We start from the raw sequence: 20,446 nt of genomic DNA on the forward strand, positions 1-20,446 counted from the left end.
GATTCCAGGAGCTTAAGAAGAGGTTTTGCTTTCCAGTAACCCCAAGAACTCTCCAGACCTTCACTGCATGACTGAAAAGGTCTTAGTTTACACCTTTTCAATTTTTTTTTTTCCTCTAGCGGTTAACCCAGTTCCTTGTTGGTTTTTCTTTTGTTTTGCTTTGTTTGTTTGTTTTCTTTCTTCATTATTCTCCTTCTCTACCTTTTTTCTCTTAGTGACCTATCCCCAGATATTGCAGGTTTACCTGCTTTCATCTTCTTTTCTCCCTTTTTTCTTTTTTTTGTGTTACTGTTCCTGTGTGATTTCAGGGTGTATTTTCTGTCTATGTGCTTTTAGCATTTTCCATGGTTATTCAATTGTAATTTTTGCCTAACTGAGTGGGAGACAGCAACAGTCCCCATAAGATACAAGTACACCCACACCTCCTACAACTTCACTAACTGAGCAAGAGCCAGCACCTCCTTCTCCACCAATGGGCCAATAATAAAAAACCGCCAAGAAGAGCCTGAATCACCCTTGGCTGCTCTTCACAAACAATTAACAGAGATTTTAATACAATACCATGATGCCTCGGAGACAACAGACCATCACAGTCCACACAAAGCAGCAGGATAACGTGGCAGAAACAAGGGAACAGGACACAGACCCAGAACACACCCCTGAGGAAGAAGCAGCACTGGAACTCTCTGATAAGGAATTCAAAAGAATTATCTTTAGGTATCTTCAAAGGATTGAGAGACAGACAAAAGAAAACACAGAAAAAACCTTACAAGAATTTTGGAAGAAAATACAAGAACAAAATGACAAAATAAATGAAAAATTAGAAATGATTCTAAATCTACAGATACAAATCCAGAAGATTAATACTAAATTGTCAGAAATAGATAACAGATTGGAAGGGCAAAGGGGTAGAATTGATACAATGGAGAAAAGAATTAATGAGATTGAAGACAAATACCTGAATACTTCTTTGGAAAGGGATCAGTCAGGAAAAAAAATCAAAACAAAATGAAGAAAGCCTAAGGTTCATGTGGGATACCATCAAAAGGAATAATCTACATGTCATTGGAATTCCAGAACAGGAAAAGAAAAATAAAACCACTGAGAAAATCGTCCAAGATTTGCTGGAGGACTTCCCCTATATGATGAAAGAGAACATATCCATTCAGGAAGTCCAACGAACCCCAAACAGGATAGACCCCAAAAGAAAATCACTGAGACATATCAGCATCAAACGCACCAAAACCAAGGACAAAGACAGAATCCTGAGAACAGCATGGGAAAAGCAAAAAGTTACATACAAAGGTCAGTCAGTAAAAATAAGCTCTGATTTCTCAGCAGAAACCATGCAAGCGAGAAGACAACGGGATGGTATATATGAAACTCTGAAAGAGAAAAATTTTCAACCAAGAATTATATACCCGGCAAAACTGTCCCTCAAATATGATGGTGAAATTAGGAGATTTCCAGATAAGCACAAACTAAGGGAATTTGTTAAAACCAGACCAACCTTACAAGAGACGCTAAAGGGAGTACTTTGAACAGAGAACCAAAAATAACAAATAACAACTGACCATTAATAACACAAGATGACATAACCCAGAAACCACAGCTATGGACATATCCAAAGTAAAATAAGCTTACAAGACTGTAAACAGGGAACCAGAGACATCAATTGGCAAGTAAGGACAACTACAAACAAAAAGAGGGAAAAGACTGTGTAGCTACAGAACTTCTAAACAGTGAGGAAGTTAAGAGAGTTGCAAGACAGAATGGACTGTTCTAAACTCAGGGATAAAATTATAAATCATAGGGTAACCTCAAAGAAAAATGATAAACCTTCATATCACAATAAAAAAGAAGACAAGCACAAATACTCAGCAAATACTAAAACAACAGCAACAAAGGAAATGATAACACGATTCATAAACATAATGAACTCAGCACAGAAAATAATATGGAACAAAGAAACCAGGGACACCATTCAAAAACACATGCCAAAATGACAGCATCCAAATCATACTTGTCAATAATTATACGGAATGTTAATCGATTAAATGCACCACCCAAGAGATGGAGAGTTGTAGATTGAAAACAAAACCTATCAATATGCTGCCTATAAGAGACACACCTTAGAGATAAAGACAAAAATACACAAAAAGAAAAGTCTAACCCTAAACAATAAAATAATAAACACTAGTCAGGACTTGGGGGAGTTCTGGTAGCGCAGTGCCTAAGGCACTTGACTGCTAACCAGAAGGCTGACGGTTCAAACCCACCAGCCACTCCTCAGAAGGAAGTTGGGGCAATTTACTTCCATAGTGATACTACCTTGGAAACCCAAGGAGGGGTCACTATGAGTCAAGTTTGACTCGACAGCACATAACAACATCAACAACAATAGTCAGGACTTGTAAGTTCACAGCACCAACTAAAGCAAAGGGACTTGGAAGTAAGCAGGATCATTTCTACCCATCAGATTGGCATTAACAAAAAGTAGGACAACACTTTGTACTGACAAGGCTGTGGAGACAAGAGCACTTTCACATATTAATGGTATGGATGTAAAATAAAGAGAAATTGGCAATATCTTAGAAACATGATACAAATTTAACCTTTGATGCAGCAATTTCACTTTTAGGAATTTATCTCAAAAATAAACCTCTAACAATATTCATTGCTATAACTGAAATATACTGGAAAGAACTTAAATGTCCAAGCATAGGGTACTGACTGAATAAATTTCTGTGTCTACACAATGGAGTACTATGCAGATGTAAAAAAGAATAAAGAGTATCTCTGAATTTATATAGAGTTCTAGGAAGTACCTTAAAGTCAAAAGATCAAAGTGCAAAAGAACATATATAGTATGTATGCCACCTTTTGGAAAATGACAATGCTGAAATAATTATATATTTATGTGTGTGTGCATACACATACATTGATACTGTTGTGTGATGTTGAGCTGACATTGACTCATGTTGTTGTTTTTGGGTGCCATCAAGTCGTTTCCGACTCATAGCGACCCCATGAACAGCAGAAAGAAACACCGCCCGATTCCGCGCCAGCTCCATAATCCTTGCTATACCTGAGCCCATCGTCATAGCCACTCATAGTAACCCTATATGACTGAATAGACATGCTCCATACAATTTCCTAGGCTGTAATATTTGTAAGAACAGATCACCAGATCTTTTCACCTGCAGAGTAGCAAGTCGGTTCAAACTACCAACATATCTGTTAGCTGCTAAGCACTTAAATATTGTGCCACTAGGGCTTTTTTTTACATACATGTATATATACGTGTCTGTGGTATAAGTATATAGGGAGGCCAGGTGGCACAGTGTTTTTATGAACCTCTCTATTCCTCTATCTGTCCTTCTCCATCCATCCCTCTCCATCCACCCATCCAACTATCTATCTATCTATCATCTCTTTATAAGAAGAGACATATGATGGATAAACTGGAAAACAATCAAGTTTGTTATCTACTAACATGAGGTAAATAGGAGATGAAGAAGTAAGGATACCAGGGATATGGTATCTGAGTATAACATTTCTGTATAACTTAGCTGTTGGAAAGTTAACATTTCTACAAGTACAAAAAATAAAATCCAGTCAAAGGACACAGAACAGGGACTGGGAGCCTTAAACTAAAAGCAAATTTAAACAATTAAGCCCAAATCTATTCCAAAGAAATAACATAATTCTACTGAAAGGAAGTGAGAATAAAGAATTAATCCAAGTAATTGATGAACATATTATTTTTCTGTATACCTTTGGTCTTAGAGAAGGCACAGATAGGATAAAGGATGGGAGCAAGAATGACAATCAAATCCTGAATTGTTTTTAGTAAGTTTTTGTAATGGTATGGGTAAAGCAAGGGAGCCCTGCTAGCACAATGATTAAGCACTTGGCTGCCAACTGAAAAGTTGGCAGTTCAGACCCATCAGCAGCTCTTCAAGGGAAAAGACCTGGTGATCTGTTCCTGTAAGTCACAGCCTATACGGTTTCCTATGTTGTTGTTGTTATGTGCCATCGTGTCAGACCCAACTCATAGTGACCCCTCCTTAGGTTTCTGATGCAGTATCACTACGGAAGTAGACTGCCCCATCTTCCTTCCGAGGAGTGGCTGGTGGGTTTGAACTGCCAGCCTTCTGGTTAGCAGTCAACTGCCTTAGGCATTTTCTATAGGGTAGTTCTAGTCTGTCACATGGGGTCACTATGAATTGGAATTGACTCAATGGCACAGAACAACATAGGTAAAGCCCTTCTATTTTAGGATTGACTGAATGAGAAATAAATATATCAATCGTCTTGGAAGCCAGAATTCTCACTGTGTCCCTGTGGGAGTAGAACGTAGTTGGAAATATCAGTGTGGACTTATATATCTAAAATACATATATGTACACATATATACACACATATGTGTACTGGAGAAGCAAAGATACCTGGTAGCAATAAACATACCTAGTATCCACCTGGTGTTTAATACTACATCCCACTAAAAAGAGCTAGAGTTCTTGGAGAAATGCAGATTCTAGAACTGAGAGAGGACATGTACAAGATGAGCCTAGAACACCTTGTTATGCCAGGAAGAATGGAAGTTCTAAAAACACACAAAAAAAATAAAAAATGAAGGGGCATGTCACAAGAACAAAAGCATCAGCTTGAAGGGTTCTTACTGGCCAAATCTGGGACAATCTAAGCACCCAAGTAACTAAGGGCGAAAACGGAAAAAACATAAATACATTGTTCATACCAATAATAAGCAGACTGGTAGACAAACAGGAAAGGAGGGCTCTTGCTTATAGTAGAACGCTAAGTGTTGACTGGTAAATGTAGTGGGGTGTTGGAGCTGGAAAAATCATCATTTTGAAATAATCATTGTAATGACTTGTGCAGAAAATGCCAAATAAAAATACTGAGTCAATTAACAAAATACAAACCATTTAGGAGTAAGAGGCATATACAAGCTATTCTTAAAAGGATTCAACAAGAAAATATTTTATATCCATACATGCATATAAGCAGAGAGAGAGGGGCACAGACGGAGGGAGAGGAGGAAGGAGAGAGGGAAGAGGAGGAGAAAAAGAGAGGGACAGACAGCGAGACAGAAAAGACAATGGTAAAAGAAACAGATTAAAATGTTAACAGATGAAACTGGTAAAATAATATATGAGTATTCTATGTACTAGACTCATTTTCATGTCCAGATCTTTGGGAAAAAAAAAAAAAAAAAAACACCCCAACTTACTCTAAAGTTCACATTTATATATTTTTTAAAAGATTAGAAGTTGCAAAGCACATCAGTGACTTAAGTTATAGAGTTCTGTATAGTTTACTCAAATCAGAGAAGGCACTTACTTATTTAAGCAGTCTTACAAAGCTTTTCTTTTATCTTTATCATGGCCAAACTATATACAATTCACAGTTATTTTCACCCTTTTCAAGCTTTGGCAAAAAGAAAGAAAAACAGGCAGACAACAGAGAGACACAGAGAGGAAATAGGAAACTACAACTGTAAACATTTCTAATAACAAACTAGACTTTTAAAAAGTTTTAATTAAAGTAGAAATCATTCTGTATGTTTTAAAACTTTAATCTTTAGAACCGTGGTGAGCAAGAACTTTTCAAATGACAGAATTTTTCTCTCTATTGAATGCTTTCAAGGTTCTGATCTGGAATAAATATATTCAATTCTAACACAATAGTTAAATTTTCTTGAATGTTGATTTAGAGAAGAAAATTATTTCAAATTAACGTCATTCAGTTTCTGTTTGGGATGGAGGCAGAGGCAGAGCAGAAAATGTGCATATGCAAGAACCATAACAGAATAATTTTTTTACTGGAACCAGAAAAAATAGCTAATGTAGACAAATCATATGGCAATGTTACAACGTAATATTACTGTTTAAAAATTTCTTACAGAAAAACTTCCAAATGTGAAGACCTGTCCATCCATTAAAAGTACTGCTGTGTGGTTGCTGCCTGCAGTAACTTGTGTGCTAGGACCTGGCAATGCTTGAACAAGAGTGGGACATCCCCTAGGTTAAAAAAAAAAAAATTACGTCAATTTCTTGCAAGATCCAACTGATATAAAAAACAGTAAGTAAACAATTCAATAAGGAGGAGGAAAGATAAAAGGCACTAATAAGAACATTCAATAAACACTTATTTATATAGGCCTGTTTCTATTCAAGGCCCTGGGAATACAAAGATATAATTGCTGACTTTGAGAAGATTATTAAAGATTTTCTGAATATCCTACCCTAATCATGGGCACATGATTTTTAATTTTCTGGAAGACCAATGCTATCTTTATTTTAAAAGTAAAAATCACTTGACACTTAATAAGTGATATACCCTGTTATCTCTCAATAAGTACTTATGGGATGAAATCAAAATCATTATGTTTCAACAAGATTTCAATCCAGGAACTAGAAGAAATAATTAATTCTATGAGGCCCTTTGCTAACTTTCATCACGAAGCTATAATTTTATATTTTAACATGGTGTTTAAGGAGTCAAACAACAGTATCACAAGAGCCATAAGCCATTAGCTCTAGAGCTATACTAGTTGGGTGTGAATCCTGGTTCCACTACTCAGTAGCAATGTGACTATGGAATTCAACAAGCTACTCATCCTCTTTGTATTTCAGTTTTCTCCTCTATGATATGGAAGATAACAATAAATTATACCTATGCCATAGGGCTCCTGTGATTAATAAATAAGTTCATACAGGTCAGTGCCTAACACAGTTAACATTGAAGATATGTTGACTATTATTATAAATGACAGTCCAGTAGCCTTACCTACTTTTATTAACTAGATTGACTAACCATTGTCTGTAATTAGAACAATAATCACTACAGAAACAGTCCACATCTAATAGGAGAGCTCTGCATTTGAGATAATATAATTATCACAATTAAATTTTTTTCATTATAAAATTAAAACGTAAGTATATCAATATGAACATTTTTCAGCTTTTGGAACACATCTTTGTTTAAGTTAAGGAGGCAGAAAGCTAAAGAGTCCTAAAACTTCCCAAAGTTACAAAAAAGATGGATAGGACGCACCTCCACCATACCATCACCAGTTTGTTTCATCTTAATTATCTACATTTTACATTCTCCCTAGATGATCTTACTTTATGGCTCAATCTATTAAATACAGCCTCTCCTCAGTTATCAACTATCTCATCTGAGATTCTGCATTTGCAACAATAAAAAACACATTATCTAACTATTTTGTGCATTAACAATGCACTTCCGGCAGTAATGAACACCAAAGTACAAGGGAAGACTAACGCTGGCTATGATGGTTAAGGTTATATGTCAGCTTGGCTGGATCATGATTCCCAGTGGTTTGGCAGTTATGTAATGATGCAATTTGGCAGTTATATAATGACATAGTCACCCTCTGTTGTGTGCCCTTATGTGGTCATCCTCCATTTAAACCTAATACTAATTTTTGCACACAACTTGTTTTTGGACCCTAACCACACTGATAAATGAGGAGAGGGTGTACTGTGATTCTTAAAATCTATATCCAGAAAGTCCCTGGAAAGGAAGGTTTTAAGAAAGGGGATATACTGTACTTGTCAAATGCTCTAGGGAGACATACAAGTGATGATGAGTTAATAAGAAGGAAATCTCTTTGGTGGAAGTAGGCACTAAACTGTGGCAGATGAGGGTTAACAGCAGGGTCACAAAATATGCAGATAACTCCCTCAAGAACCCTAGCACTAAAGGGAAAAAGAAAGGAGAACTGATAGCTAAGGGAAAATGAAGCTGAAGAATAGGCTTTGTTATTTGAAAGATGACAGAGAACTGAGAAGTTTAACAGAGTGAGTAAAGATAAAAAGGTTAAAGATAGAGGTCTGAGAGGAGACAGGAAATAGAACTACAATCCCAAGGAAAAAGTAAATGGGTTTCAGAGCATGGGTAAGATGGACCACTCTTTCACTGTAACAAGAGGGAAAGGAACAAAGAAGTGGTATGGAAGTAGGTAGAATTGTAAGATTAGTGGGTTGAAGTATTTCCATCTAATGTTTTTTTTTAATTTTCCTTCTTTAAAATACTTTACTTATTTATTTATTGTGCTTGAGGTGCAAATTTACAAAGCAGATTTGTTTTATATTCAACAGTTCATGCACATTTGATTGCACAGCCTCGATTACCCTCCCCATTAAAAAAAAAAAAAAACCTCTCCTCCCTTTTACTACCCACTGCCCATGCCCTTCTTATTATCTATACATTTCTGTCTGTCCAGCTCTCTCTCTGTGTGAATGCTGCTCCTCTGATGTCTCATGCTGACTGATCTAAGGCACATAGGTCTTTCTACTGTTGGGCTGAGAACCAATCCATGGAAGTGGGTCCATTTCTAGGCCCGAAGGATAAGCCAGGGCCATAGTCTCAGGGATTCCACCAGACTCTGTCTGACCAGTAATTCTGGTCATTTTTGTGTTTTTGAATTGTGTTTCACATTCTTCCTCCCACTCTATCTGCAATCTCCAGTTCTGATCCCTTTCCAAGTGGTTGGCATTGATAGCTGGTCACTATCTAGAGCTAAGGCGCTCTGGTGGCGTAGTGCCTAAGGCACTTGACTGCTAACCAGACGGCTGGCGGTTCAAACCCACCAGCCACTCCTCGGAAGTAAGGTTGGGCAAACCTACTTCTGTAGTGATACTGACTCGGAAACCCAAGGAGGGGTCGCTATGAGTCAGGGCTGACTTGACGGCACATAACAACAACATCTAGAGCTACTAGTCTCAGGGTAATGAAGGCTGAGGTCCTCGTGGTCCATCTTATCTTTGGACTAACTTTTCCAGGTGATTTTGATTTTCTTCATTCTTCTTTACTTCAGAGGAGAGGAGACGAATAGTTGCATCTTAGATGACTGCTTGGAAGCTTTTAAGAGCCCAGTTACTACTCACTGAAGTAGGATGCAGAACAAGGTTTTTATGTACCATGTTGTTCCAATTGAGCATGATGTCTCCTGAGACTATATGGTCCCAAGCCTGCAGATTTGATGATTCTCTCTCTCAAGGTGTTTGGTTGTCTATAAGAAGCTACTCCAATCCTGTCCTCTGTTGCTTCTGGAATGTATGTGGATAATTTTGTAGCCCAAGTGTGTATGTAAGATTATCTTCAGCCAAATCCACCACTGGTCTAGGTCATATTCCTGTTTGCCTACTCCCACCTGATCTTCTCATCTGTCCATGCATTTACCCATAGCCTGGTGTTTGGCACCAGTGGTAATGCAGTATCTATCGGGCATGTAATAGTATTTGCCTCTGTTACCTATATCTTTTGTGCAAGTTTCTGTGTCTTTCCTTTCCCCAATATCACCAAGCTGGTCACAGACTCTTTCCACACTGCTCCTCCCCTCACCCAAATCAACATGTAACCACCAACTTGTTTGAAATTTTCCCTCCCCTTCCGTCTTGTGCCTGCTAATCAACAAAGTCAATTTTCTTCCCTGAGTAAATCTTTCCTTGATTTTTTTTATAATAATGGACTCATACAGTATTTGTCCTTCTGTGACTGACTTATTTCACTTAGCATAATGTCCTCCAAATTCATCCACGTTGTGAGATGATTCACGTATTCTTCATTATTCTTTAATGTTGCAAAGTATTCCATTGTGTGAATGTACCATAGCTCGCTTATCCATTCATCTGTTGATGGGCATTTAAGTTGTTTCCATCTCTTTGCTATAGTGACTTGTGCTGCAAAGAACATGGGTGTGTCTATGTCTGTTTGCATCCTGTCTCTCACCTCTTTAGAGTATATTCCTATTAAGGGAATTGCTGGATCAAACGCTATTTCCATTTTCAGTTTTTCAAGGAAACGCCATACCATTTTTCACAATATCTGTACCATTTTGCAGACCACCAGCAGTGTATCAAAGTTCTAATCTCTCTGCAACCTCACCAGCATTTGTTATTTTCTGTCTTGTGGAACTTTGCTATTACTGCTGGAAAACCAAAAGCCAAACTCACTGCCATGGAATCGGATCTGACTTACAGTGACCCCTCTTTGGGTTTCCAAGGCGGTATCACTACAGAAGTAGATTGCCCAATCTTCCTTCGGAGGAGTGGCTGGTGAGTTTGAACCACCATCCTTCTGGTTAAGCAGTCAAATGCCTCAGGCACTACACCACCAGAGCTCCCATTATTGCTGGGGTGATATGATATTTCATTGCTGTTTTGATTTGCATCTCTCTAATGGCTAATGATTTGCATCTCTCTAATGGCTAATGAAGGAGCTCTGGTAGCATAGTGGCTAAGGCACTTGACTGCTAACCAGAAGGCTGGCGGTTCAAACCCACCAGCCACTCCTCGGAAGGAAGGTTGGGCATTCCTACTTCCGTAGTGATACTGCCTCGGAAACCCAAGGAGGGGTCGCTATGAGTCGGGGCCGACTCGATGGCAAACAACAACAACAACAACAACAACAACAATGGCTAATGATCATGAACATTTCCTCATGTGTTTGTTGGCTGCCTGTGTATCTTCTTAGTGAAGTGTCCATGTCCTTTGCCCATTTTTGAATTGGATTGTTTACCTTTTTGGTGTTGAGGTAATGTTTTTTTGTTTGCTTTTTTTTTGTGTGTGTGTGTGTGTGTGTGATGTGAATGGAGGTAGTATGCTGAGAGAAAGAGGGAAATGGGTGAGTAGGTAAAAGAATTTGAAGATTAGAGATAAGGTATGGAGGGGAATAGAACAGGTAACTAGATCAGGATTTTTATATTTAGATCCAAAGGACAGCTAGGTAGCTTCAACAGATTGCTGAATCCCCTCATTCTATAAGCAAAATTTAATGTTTATATTCACACATCTATTTTTTTCTGGACAGAAAGCCCATCTCTTTCCTCAAATTCTCAAAAGGTCTTAAACCAAATAGTTCACAAGTATATAACAGAAGGATTTTGTCCCTTACACAGTGATCAGCTGAATCTTAAGATCGTATCACAATCTGCATACTTGTCTGACTTTTTTGCAGTAGACTAAGTGTAGATAGTGCCTAAGGCATCTGACTACTAACCAGAAGGCTGGTGGTTCAAACCTACCAGCCACTCTATGGAACGAAGACTGGGCAATCTATATCTGTAAAGATTTACTGTCTCAGAAATCTAACGGGGGTTGCTATGAGTCAGAATTGACTCAATGGCAGTGGGTTTAAGTGTATATATAGCAAATATAGACAAATGCTTACGGTTTTTCCATGCTCTAAGCCCCTGAGAGTTGCAGTCAAGAAATCCAATGACATTGATTTGGACAAATTTGCAGCAAATGACGTTTTTAAAGTTTTAAAAAGCCAAGACATCACTTTGATGACTATAGTGCCCCTGACCCAAGTCACAGTCCTTTCAATTGCCTCATATGGACATAAAAGGTGGCCAATACAAAAAAGAAGATAGAAGAATTGATGCAACTGAATTGTGGCATTGGCAAATTACATTAAATGCACCGTGTACTGCAAGAAGAATGAACAAATAAATGTTAGAGGAAATACAACCAAAATGCTCCTTAGAAACAAGGATAGAGAGACTTTGTCTTGCTTACTTTGGACATGTTATCAGGAAAGACATCACCAGAAAAGGACATCATGTTTGGTAAAGCTGAGGGTCAGCAAAAACAAGGAAAAACGTCATTGAGATGATAGCTTTAATAATGAGCTTAAATATATCAAAGATCACAGAGATGGTGCTAGACCAGGCAGTGTTCCGTTTCATTACACATAAGGAGCCAACTCAATGGCAGAAAACGAGAAAATTGAGGATATTGGTAAGAGTATAAATGAAGAAACGAGCTCTGGTGGCATAGTGCCTAAGGCATTTGACTGCTAACCACTCCGTGGAAGGAAGACTGGGCAATCTCCTTCTGTAAAGATCTGCCACCTCAGAAACCCAAAGGGGGATGCTATGAGTTGGAATTGACTCGATGGCAGTGAGTTTGGTTTTTGGCTTTATAGATGAAGAAATTAAATAACTATTTCTAATGTGGGTCGGGAAAAAAGTGAAAAGGGTAAAAGAGAGCTAAAATGTAGAAAGTTATAAGGAATGATAAAGTCAAAGGCCAACTAAGGTAGGACTAAGAAAGTGAAAACGAAATTGTCATTAAAGAATGAGATGTTTAAACTTAAGAATTCAAAGTTGAAGTTGTGCTAAATCCAGGCTGTGGTCACAGGAATGACATCAATGTGTGTGGAAGTAAAGTTCCATATGTAATTGTGTCAAGATAATGATTTTCTTATGGGATCATTCCCATGGATACTAAAAGTATTCACAATTGTGACAAGATTTAGGGTGAGAAAACTCTTTGAGCCAGATAAGTTTTCAGTGAATGAACTGTAGTGATTGGAAGGTAAGTAAGTAATAAAATGCAGCACAGCAAGAATGGCCATGCCTCAAAAAAGCAACAGTCTGTTTTTTTGGTTTTTTTACTTGAAGGTGGAGTAATATAAAGGAACAGCCATGAAAAGGTATGTGGCTGTCAAATTCTGAGGTACTTGGGTTTCTGCAAAAGAACAATTACAATTCCAAAGGGCTCTATGTCAACAGTGGTAGTTAAGGTTATGTGTCAACTTGGCTTGGCCTGGTTTTGAGTGGCTGGGCAGCTGGATGTAATTATTCCCAGTGAATCAACTCCATGGTGGAATCTGCTGTAAGCAGCTGAGTAGCTGCCTTAGGGATGTGGTCTGCTTTAAGTACGTAAGAAGAAAGTCTCTCGCTTTTGGCATGCTTGGACCCTGCATTTAGCCAAGTCTTCTTTTAGCAGCCAGCCATGTTGTCTGCTGATCTTGAGACTGGTTTTAGATTTGAACTATGACCTGCTGTGCTGCTTGATAATTTGGGGATTGTGCCATGTCACTTGTGGACCTTGGGTTTGTCAGCCTCAGCAGCCAGCAGCTGTCTAAGAGAAGCCTTCAGTGTCAGTGGTCCAGGAACAAAAGGCAGAGCTGAAACTCAAGGTCCAGGAGCTTTCACCCAGCCCCTAGATTTGGCACTCTGAACTCAGAATTCTAGCCTTCTCAACTGTAAGAGAATTAATCTCTGTTAAAGCCATCCATTTGTGGTATTTCTTTTAGAACAGCACAAGAGAATAAAAACATCAACCTAATACTCTCCTGAAAGTGTCCAGGTCAATTCAAACAAGGAATTGAAGGGAGAGTTTCTATAACTGTTTACTTGTCTGCAGCTTACAAAGCATACATAGATGAATCGTTAATTATCAAAGTAATTCCTTCTGTAGATCTGGAGAGGTTAAAGGTTTTCCCACAAAAAAACAGTCTAAACCAGTCTTAGAATTCTTTTCATGATACCATTGAATCCATTTACTAAATTATTTGGAAAAGAAAACAACAGAAAACAAAAATTACTTAAGTGTGTGCAAATGTGTACCAGGTACTTTACGTTATATTTATCCTGCAAAAATCATATGGGATAAGACAAACAGGAGTGCATAAATATGAGGGCCACAGGGGGAGGGTTACAGGGTAGGGAGGGGAGGAGACTAGGTTAGGGTTGGACATGGAGAATGGGGAATTAAACTAAATGAACATATTATGTTGAATATAAAACAAGCTTTAAAAAAAAAAAAAAAAACCACCTAAATGCACAGGAAAATACCAGAAAGTAAAAAAAAAAGAAAATCATATGGGATATGGAAACAAAAGCTTAAGAATTATCACAGGCACATAGCTGGTAAGTAGTGAAGTAAGGCACTAGGATTGGGTAGCACATTTAGTGCAGAAGGAGGACAGAATGGCAAGAACATGAAATTTAGAAATAGTGGAAGAGTTATCAAAATTCTATTAGAAAAAGGAGAATAAAAGCATTTAAACTATATTAGTCTCTTCAGCAATCTGCAGGCTTAAGTTTAATGAAAATGGGAAAATAATTTGGAATTCAGAAATTTAGGAGCATATTGAATAAAACAGACAAATAAAAAGGTTAGTAGACTCATCTCATGAGTAAATATATAAAATTCCTCATAAGAGCTTTTTGATAGTCACTAAAACAACAGTAATAGTTAACATTTATTATGTATTTACTATATGCGAGCTTCTGCACTAATTACATATTTTATTTCACTGAATTCTCATGATAACCTTCTGAGGAATATACTTCCATTTAACAAAGGAAGAAAGTGAGGTAAGAAAGTTAAGTAATTTGTATAGGTCTTAAGCTACCAAATGACGGAATTAGGACCTAAACTTGAGACTAAACTCAATCATTTTGTAAGACAACACATCACATAAGACATAAGAGAGTATCAATAACCTTTTTATAACTTCATTATTACGTACACTATATTTGCTGTATTATTAATCATATGGGAGCTCTGGTAGCATAGTGGCTAAGACACTTGCCTGCTAACCAGACGGCTGGCGGTTCAAACCCACCAGCCACTCCTCGGAAGGAAGGTTGGGCAATCCTACTTCCGTAGTGATACTGCCTCGGAAACCCAAGGAGGGGTCGCTATGAGTCGGGGCCGACTCGACGGCACATAACAACAACAACAACATTAATCATATATTTATGTGTACTATACAATAAATATCAGTTAATTACTAGAAACTTTTCAAAAACCCCCTTCGATTCAATACTTTATTTCAACTAAATGTCCACAAATGTTTTGCTTTATTGTAGTTCATATGTAGGTTATAGGAGCTTTGTTCCTCCTGGGATTATTCCTGCATATAAGTCACTAGTTCTTTCTGAATAATATAGATCTTAACCCCTGCGTTCTAAGTCCCACAAAGCCCCAAACAACTTGAATGTTTAAGACAGAAAACGTTTTGGGTAAATTTTATTTATGTTATTAGACATTTATTATTGCTGGTTGCCATGGAGTCAATTCTGAATGAAAGCAGCCCCACGTGTGCAGAGTTGAGCTGTTCCATAGGGTTTTCAAGGCTATGACCTTTTGGAAGTGAGACTGCCAGGCCTTTCTGCCAAGGCACCCCTGGGTGGGTTTGAACCATCATTCTTTCAGCTAGTAGTGAGGTGCTTAACTGTTTACACCACCCAGGGACTCCTTTACTAGACATATTGTGTAGGTATTATTACATTGAGTTATCCAGTTTAATGCTGCCCATACCACATGCAATCAACCTTCCAGTTATAATGGAACCAAGTGTGAAACTTTACATGTTGGAAAAGAACAATTAAAGAAAAAGGATAATTAAAGCAAACTCCACCAGAATCTGATCTTAAAAAACCCTGATATTTTATTGTCAACATTAAAAGTTATCAGATTTCTTAAGATGATATATTCAAACTCTTAAAAATACTTAATATAATGCTGTGATATTGTCACCTGAGGAAATCACTAAAAATCAAAAAAAGGTGCCCACTGGCATAATCAGTACCACAAAGCAATGTTTTTAGCTTTTTCCTTTTAGAAGCTCACATGGGCACATCCCTTTCAATAGCTATTGCACCTTAATATAGCGAAGCAAGATCTTATAGAATATATGCTGTACACTTCTTCATAGTATACAGTAAGATAACATTACCTAAAGGCTGTGATTTGATTAGTCATGATTTTTACTACTTCCCTCCCATTCAGTCAAGACCACGGCAATTATTTTCTGACAAGTGATACCCAACAGCAAATTCTGATTTGCAAAGCAGAACCCTGTTTGGTAGACACATGGGTAACACTCATTATTTCTAACTGCAATGTACCTTTTCAAGTTTATTATCATAACTGACAAAATTGTCACCCGCTAAATGATGATGATTGATTGTATTGACAATAATGACCACAGACTGATAATAAACCTTTCTCTTCTATGTCATGATACAGAACAAAAAGTTGCAAGATTCCTCTCCACACAAATTAAAGCTCTGATTCAGCCTCTGCACATCAATGATTTCACTCATCTTTAAAGCAAAATAGGTGTTGGCTTCTGATACCTGTGACAGTAACTGTTTGACCCTGCAAGCCACTGATATTTTTGTCAGCTCCAACAGTGCTAGTGATATTGTGGATACTTTTACAAACTGCTTGGCAACAGTTAATTATTAAGTTGCACTTGTGTTTTTAGTGAAAAATCCAACTCAAAACCTCAATTGTCTCTTTTCACCATTAGCAACAAAATTCATCAAAGCAATGAAGGACATTCTATTGCATCCCCATTTTGTGTAAACGGAGTTAACCCTACCACAGCTCTAGGAATAGGCAATGGTTCTCAATTCTGGATGCACATGATACTCTGGGGGAGCTTTTAAAAAATTTTGATTTCTGCACTCTATCCACGGTCCTCAACACACATCTCTTAGAAATGCTAGATGTAGAATCCAGGCATGCTATGTCTTAGAAGTCCTCAGATGGTTCTAATGTGCAGCCGGGTTAAGAATCATTGGTCTTTACCAAATGGCACAACTCCATCCTTGCCACAGTAATAGAGGTGCATCAAAAGCAAAGTAAAAATCTGGGATTTTAATGATTAGGGGAAAAGTATCTCTCTTTCACAGTATTATGAATGAGACATCATATAGGTCTAGTTGATTCTAGCAGATATCTTGTGACCTCAAGGAAAAATAAGACAAATGGAGAGTCAAAAAGAAATTGGGTTTATGTGGCAAATTGAGTTACTCGGTTAAGTCTGGCTTTAAGTTGCCCTGTATCTTCCTAGACTTAAATACTTCTGGCTTACATTGTTGGGGCAGCTGTAGACACTCAGCTCTGTAGCAAGACAACTATAATGGGGAGGATAGCTGACTGACAGCCCTGGATGCTGTTCTTTTGGATCCATGAGTCATTCTTCCCCTTGAAATTCATAACCAGCCTGTGACTGAACACGGCAAAGGCCCATTCCCGTTCAATGCAGGATTCTTTCAATGGCATCCTGGCTTGGGGACAGCCCAATGACTTGGCTGAAACTCTCAGAATTGCACTGTAGTCTAGAGACTTCCTACCCAATCCTTCCTAACTTCCCTCCATTCACAGGTGTGAGACCTACATTGTGTCTTATGGTTCTCCCTGCCTGTTCTTTCTCCTTTTCCCTTTATCCTTCACAGTAGTTTCCCCCAATAAATCATTTGTACATCTAATCCTATCCTGGCATCTTCTCCTCAGATGTTCTGAATAAAGATGGATTTTCTGTTACTTTTGACCAAAAACACCCTGACTATATTAAGTAGGCTATGGATTCAGCTGCTATACTAGCAAAGCCAAAGTAACAGGAACTTAAACAAAGGAGAAGATTATTTCTCACTCCGGTAAGAGTCCAATTATAAGGAGCTGATGTGGTTTCAGGAACCCAAACTATTTTTATCTTACAACTCTGGCATTTTCAATACATGATCTCCAACTTATGGTATCTATGATAACTTCTCCAGTTCCTTCCACAATGCTAGCTAGCATTCTGGACAGGAAAAAAGAGAAATGGAGGAATAGGCCACTTTCCTTTAATATTACAATTCCAAAGTTTCATGTATCATGTCAGTACACAAAACACCTCTTTACAGCAAGGCAAGCTATCCTTTATCCTTTATCTGCATGGTCATACTCCCAACTAAAGCTCTATTATCAAATGAAGTATAGAAAAATAAATACAGGGAAATGCCTAGAAGTCTCTGTAATAATTAGTTCTTCATTATTATAGAATTAAGTCAAAATAGCTTACTGGAGTGCCCACTAGACTTTGTTTGTAAACCAGTAACCTATCTGCCATCAACTCAACTCCAACTCATGGAGACCATACAACACATGTGCTAGAACACAACTATGCTCCACAGGGTTTCCAATGGCTGACTTTTCAGAAGAAGGGTGCCAAACCTTTCATTCCAGGCACCTCTGGGTGAGTTCAAATTTCCAATCTTTCAGTCACTAATAAGAGAGTTAACCATTTGCACCACAAAGAAACTCCATTTTGTTTGTATAAAATGTAAATCCATTTTCCCTCTAAAACTACAAAACCATGTATCCATACAAAAGCCCTCAGCCACAAAATCAGGAACTGTCAATAATCACTAACTCATGGGCCATATTTTGCAAAACTATTTCAATTCTCAAGGAAGGAAAAAGAGAGCAAAAGAAAGGGGGAAAAACAATTCACTATCCCCAAACAAAAAGTAAGAGTACCTGGAATTGACATCTCCATGTCCTAGCTGCCCATGCTGCCCATATCCAAATGTATAGACATCTCCATTTTCCATTAAAACCACTGAAACCAAAATACATTGCTTTATTTTTTTTAATTAAATGCCATCTTAAGCTTCTACCACAAATATACTGAAAGTAGTGTAATTTTCACTACTTAAAGAGCCATTAAAAATAGGCAATTGAAGCACAAATTTGTATTTAATTAATACAATTTTAGTTCTGAAAAACAGTCTTTGTATATTATGAAAATGCAAGTTTTTCATATACTTTGAAACTATTAAACATGTGATTTGATAACAATAATGTTTAATATGCTTCTGATTCAGATCAACTGTAAAATCTTAATAATGAGCAACTACATATAAAATATTGTTCTCTCATATCTAGGATAATTATATAGGTGTCAGATAGCTTTGTGCTCTGTACAATTATATAGAGTATCAATAATATGGTAGAACTTTAATATCTATCAATGCCTTATCAAATAAGGAAACATTAAATATCAAAGAAAAAAGTTAACATATTTTTTTATTCTTTTAAAGGGTGACTAGCACAAAGTAAGCTATATAACCTAAATGTCAATAATTTACCAAGAATCTATTTTCTATATTTTAAGAAAAAGAAATTTTTGATGCCACACTTCAATATGGGACTATATCATAAAAATCACAAAACTACAAAGGTGAAAGGGATTTCAGGGATCATGTAATCTTCAGTAATGTCTTGAATGAAATTAAAATTAAATTTTTAAATAAGTCTTTCAGAAGACCGGAGTAGAGAAGTCAGATCTCTGGATAAGTAGCTGTTTCTCACACCTCAAAATAGTTTTTTAAAAGACATTATACAATAACTACAAAGCTTTTATAGATTTAGGAGATACTGTCACAGTACAGTTTTTTTAACACACAGTTAAACATTAAAACTAAACAATTATTTACCACAATTGTAAAAATGCTGTTATACCCTAAAGTTCCAGCTGCTACCTGAATGGTGAAATCCACAGCTGACTTGCACTGCCCGGAGCTCACAGTCAAACCGCACAGAGCCTGGAGGATATGTTGCAATTTTGCTGGCATCCTTTTCTCCTCTTTCTCCACTTCCATCTGTAAGTGTCATAATTTGTAATTAAGCTATTATTCATATTTAAGATAAAAGTTAAAATCAATTTACTATGGAAGAACAAGAGAAAAATGTTAAAAAGAACAAGCAAGAAGAATCTGCAGCTGTTAGAAGTGATAGATCAAGAATCTACCTGCAAGGAAGTAATTTTGAAAATATATGCTGTATACTTCTCTTTGTAAATATCACAAAACTCAATAAAAACAGAGATAAGATCTGGTTAAGGATAAAACCTATTAAACTAATCAGTTATGTAATGTAAAGGGATCAACCATTAACTTTTAGAAATAAAATTTTAAGTGTAATTGTTTATATGGGTAAATTTAGTTTGAATAAAAATAACTGCATGCAAAGTCATTAAACAATTATTTTAAACTTAGTGATACAGTTAGTACTAGCCATTAAAAAACAAAAAAATTCCTAGTTGACTCACAGTAACTTAGATTTTTCCAAACAGATCTTAGAAAGGCTACACTGTCCATCAGTATTCCTAAACTCAATTACTTTAAAGAATTTATAAAGACCAAATAGCTTTATTCAATACACTGTAGTTCAATGACCTACTCTCATTTACCTTTCCTGTTCTACCTTGTCCCTCAGCCAATATACTTTGTAGTCTTCTTCCTTCTTCCTGCCTCCAACTACTCATTATCCTGAACCAAACTTCCATTTTCACTGCCTTCTCTCTTCCTTCCTTGTTTTTGGAATTTTCTCCATTAACTTTGCTTTAGGCCTACTCGCCACTCCTAGTTTCACTTTGACATTCTAATTATATCATCAACAGCCACATTCCAAAATATAAAAACTTTAGTTGGAATGTATAAATAAGGAAGGCAACTTACTTTTCCTAATCTAAAAATATACATTAATTAAATTATGATCTCTATATCATCAAAATTCAAATTCATTACACACAGAATAAATGTAAATTTGGAAGGAATTTCAAAAGGTCAACTAGTCTAAATCATTTTCTTGTGATATATCAACTCTAAACATTAAATGTGTATTAATATGCAGATACATATGTGAATCTACAGACACACACACGTTTAATTTATTCTGCATTTTCATTGCCCATGTCAGAATGTTAAACAAAATAACATCAGATCATTTCTGTTCATTTTTTTTAATCATTCCTTTCTAACTTTTAGTAATATATAGTTAAGAAAAAATTGACTTATGATTTCTCTTTCTAT

General features: G+C 36.9%; 1 protein-coding gene across 1 annotated transcript in view; it reads right to left on the reverse strand.

Annotated features, from left to right (window-relative positions):
* MYCBP2 (MYC binding protein 2) overlaps positions 1-20,446 on the reverse strand; it is a 376,124-nt gene that overhangs the window by 216,666 nt on the left and 139,012 nt on the right. The window contains exons 19-21 of the mRNA XM_042781038.1: positions 19,115-19,234; positions 18,111-18,192; positions 5,930-6,047 (exon numbers count right to left, since the gene is read on the reverse strand). Of these exons, the coding sequence (XP_042636972.1) occupies positions 5,930-6,047; positions 18,111-18,192; positions 19,115-19,234 (320 nt within the window). The remainder of the gene's footprint in view (positions 1-5,929; positions 6,048-18,110; positions 18,193-19,114; positions 19,235-20,446) is intronic.

This window comes from Orycteropus afer, unplaced genomic scaffold (genome assembly GCF_000298275.1).
Source record: "Orycteropus afer afer isolate SDZICR_OR568_19922 unplaced genomic scaffold, OryAfe1.0 scaffold00081, whole genome shotgun sequence".
Lineage (NCBI taxonomy): Eukaryota > Metazoa > Chordata > Mammalia > Tubulidentata > Orycteropodidae > Orycteropus > Orycteropus afer.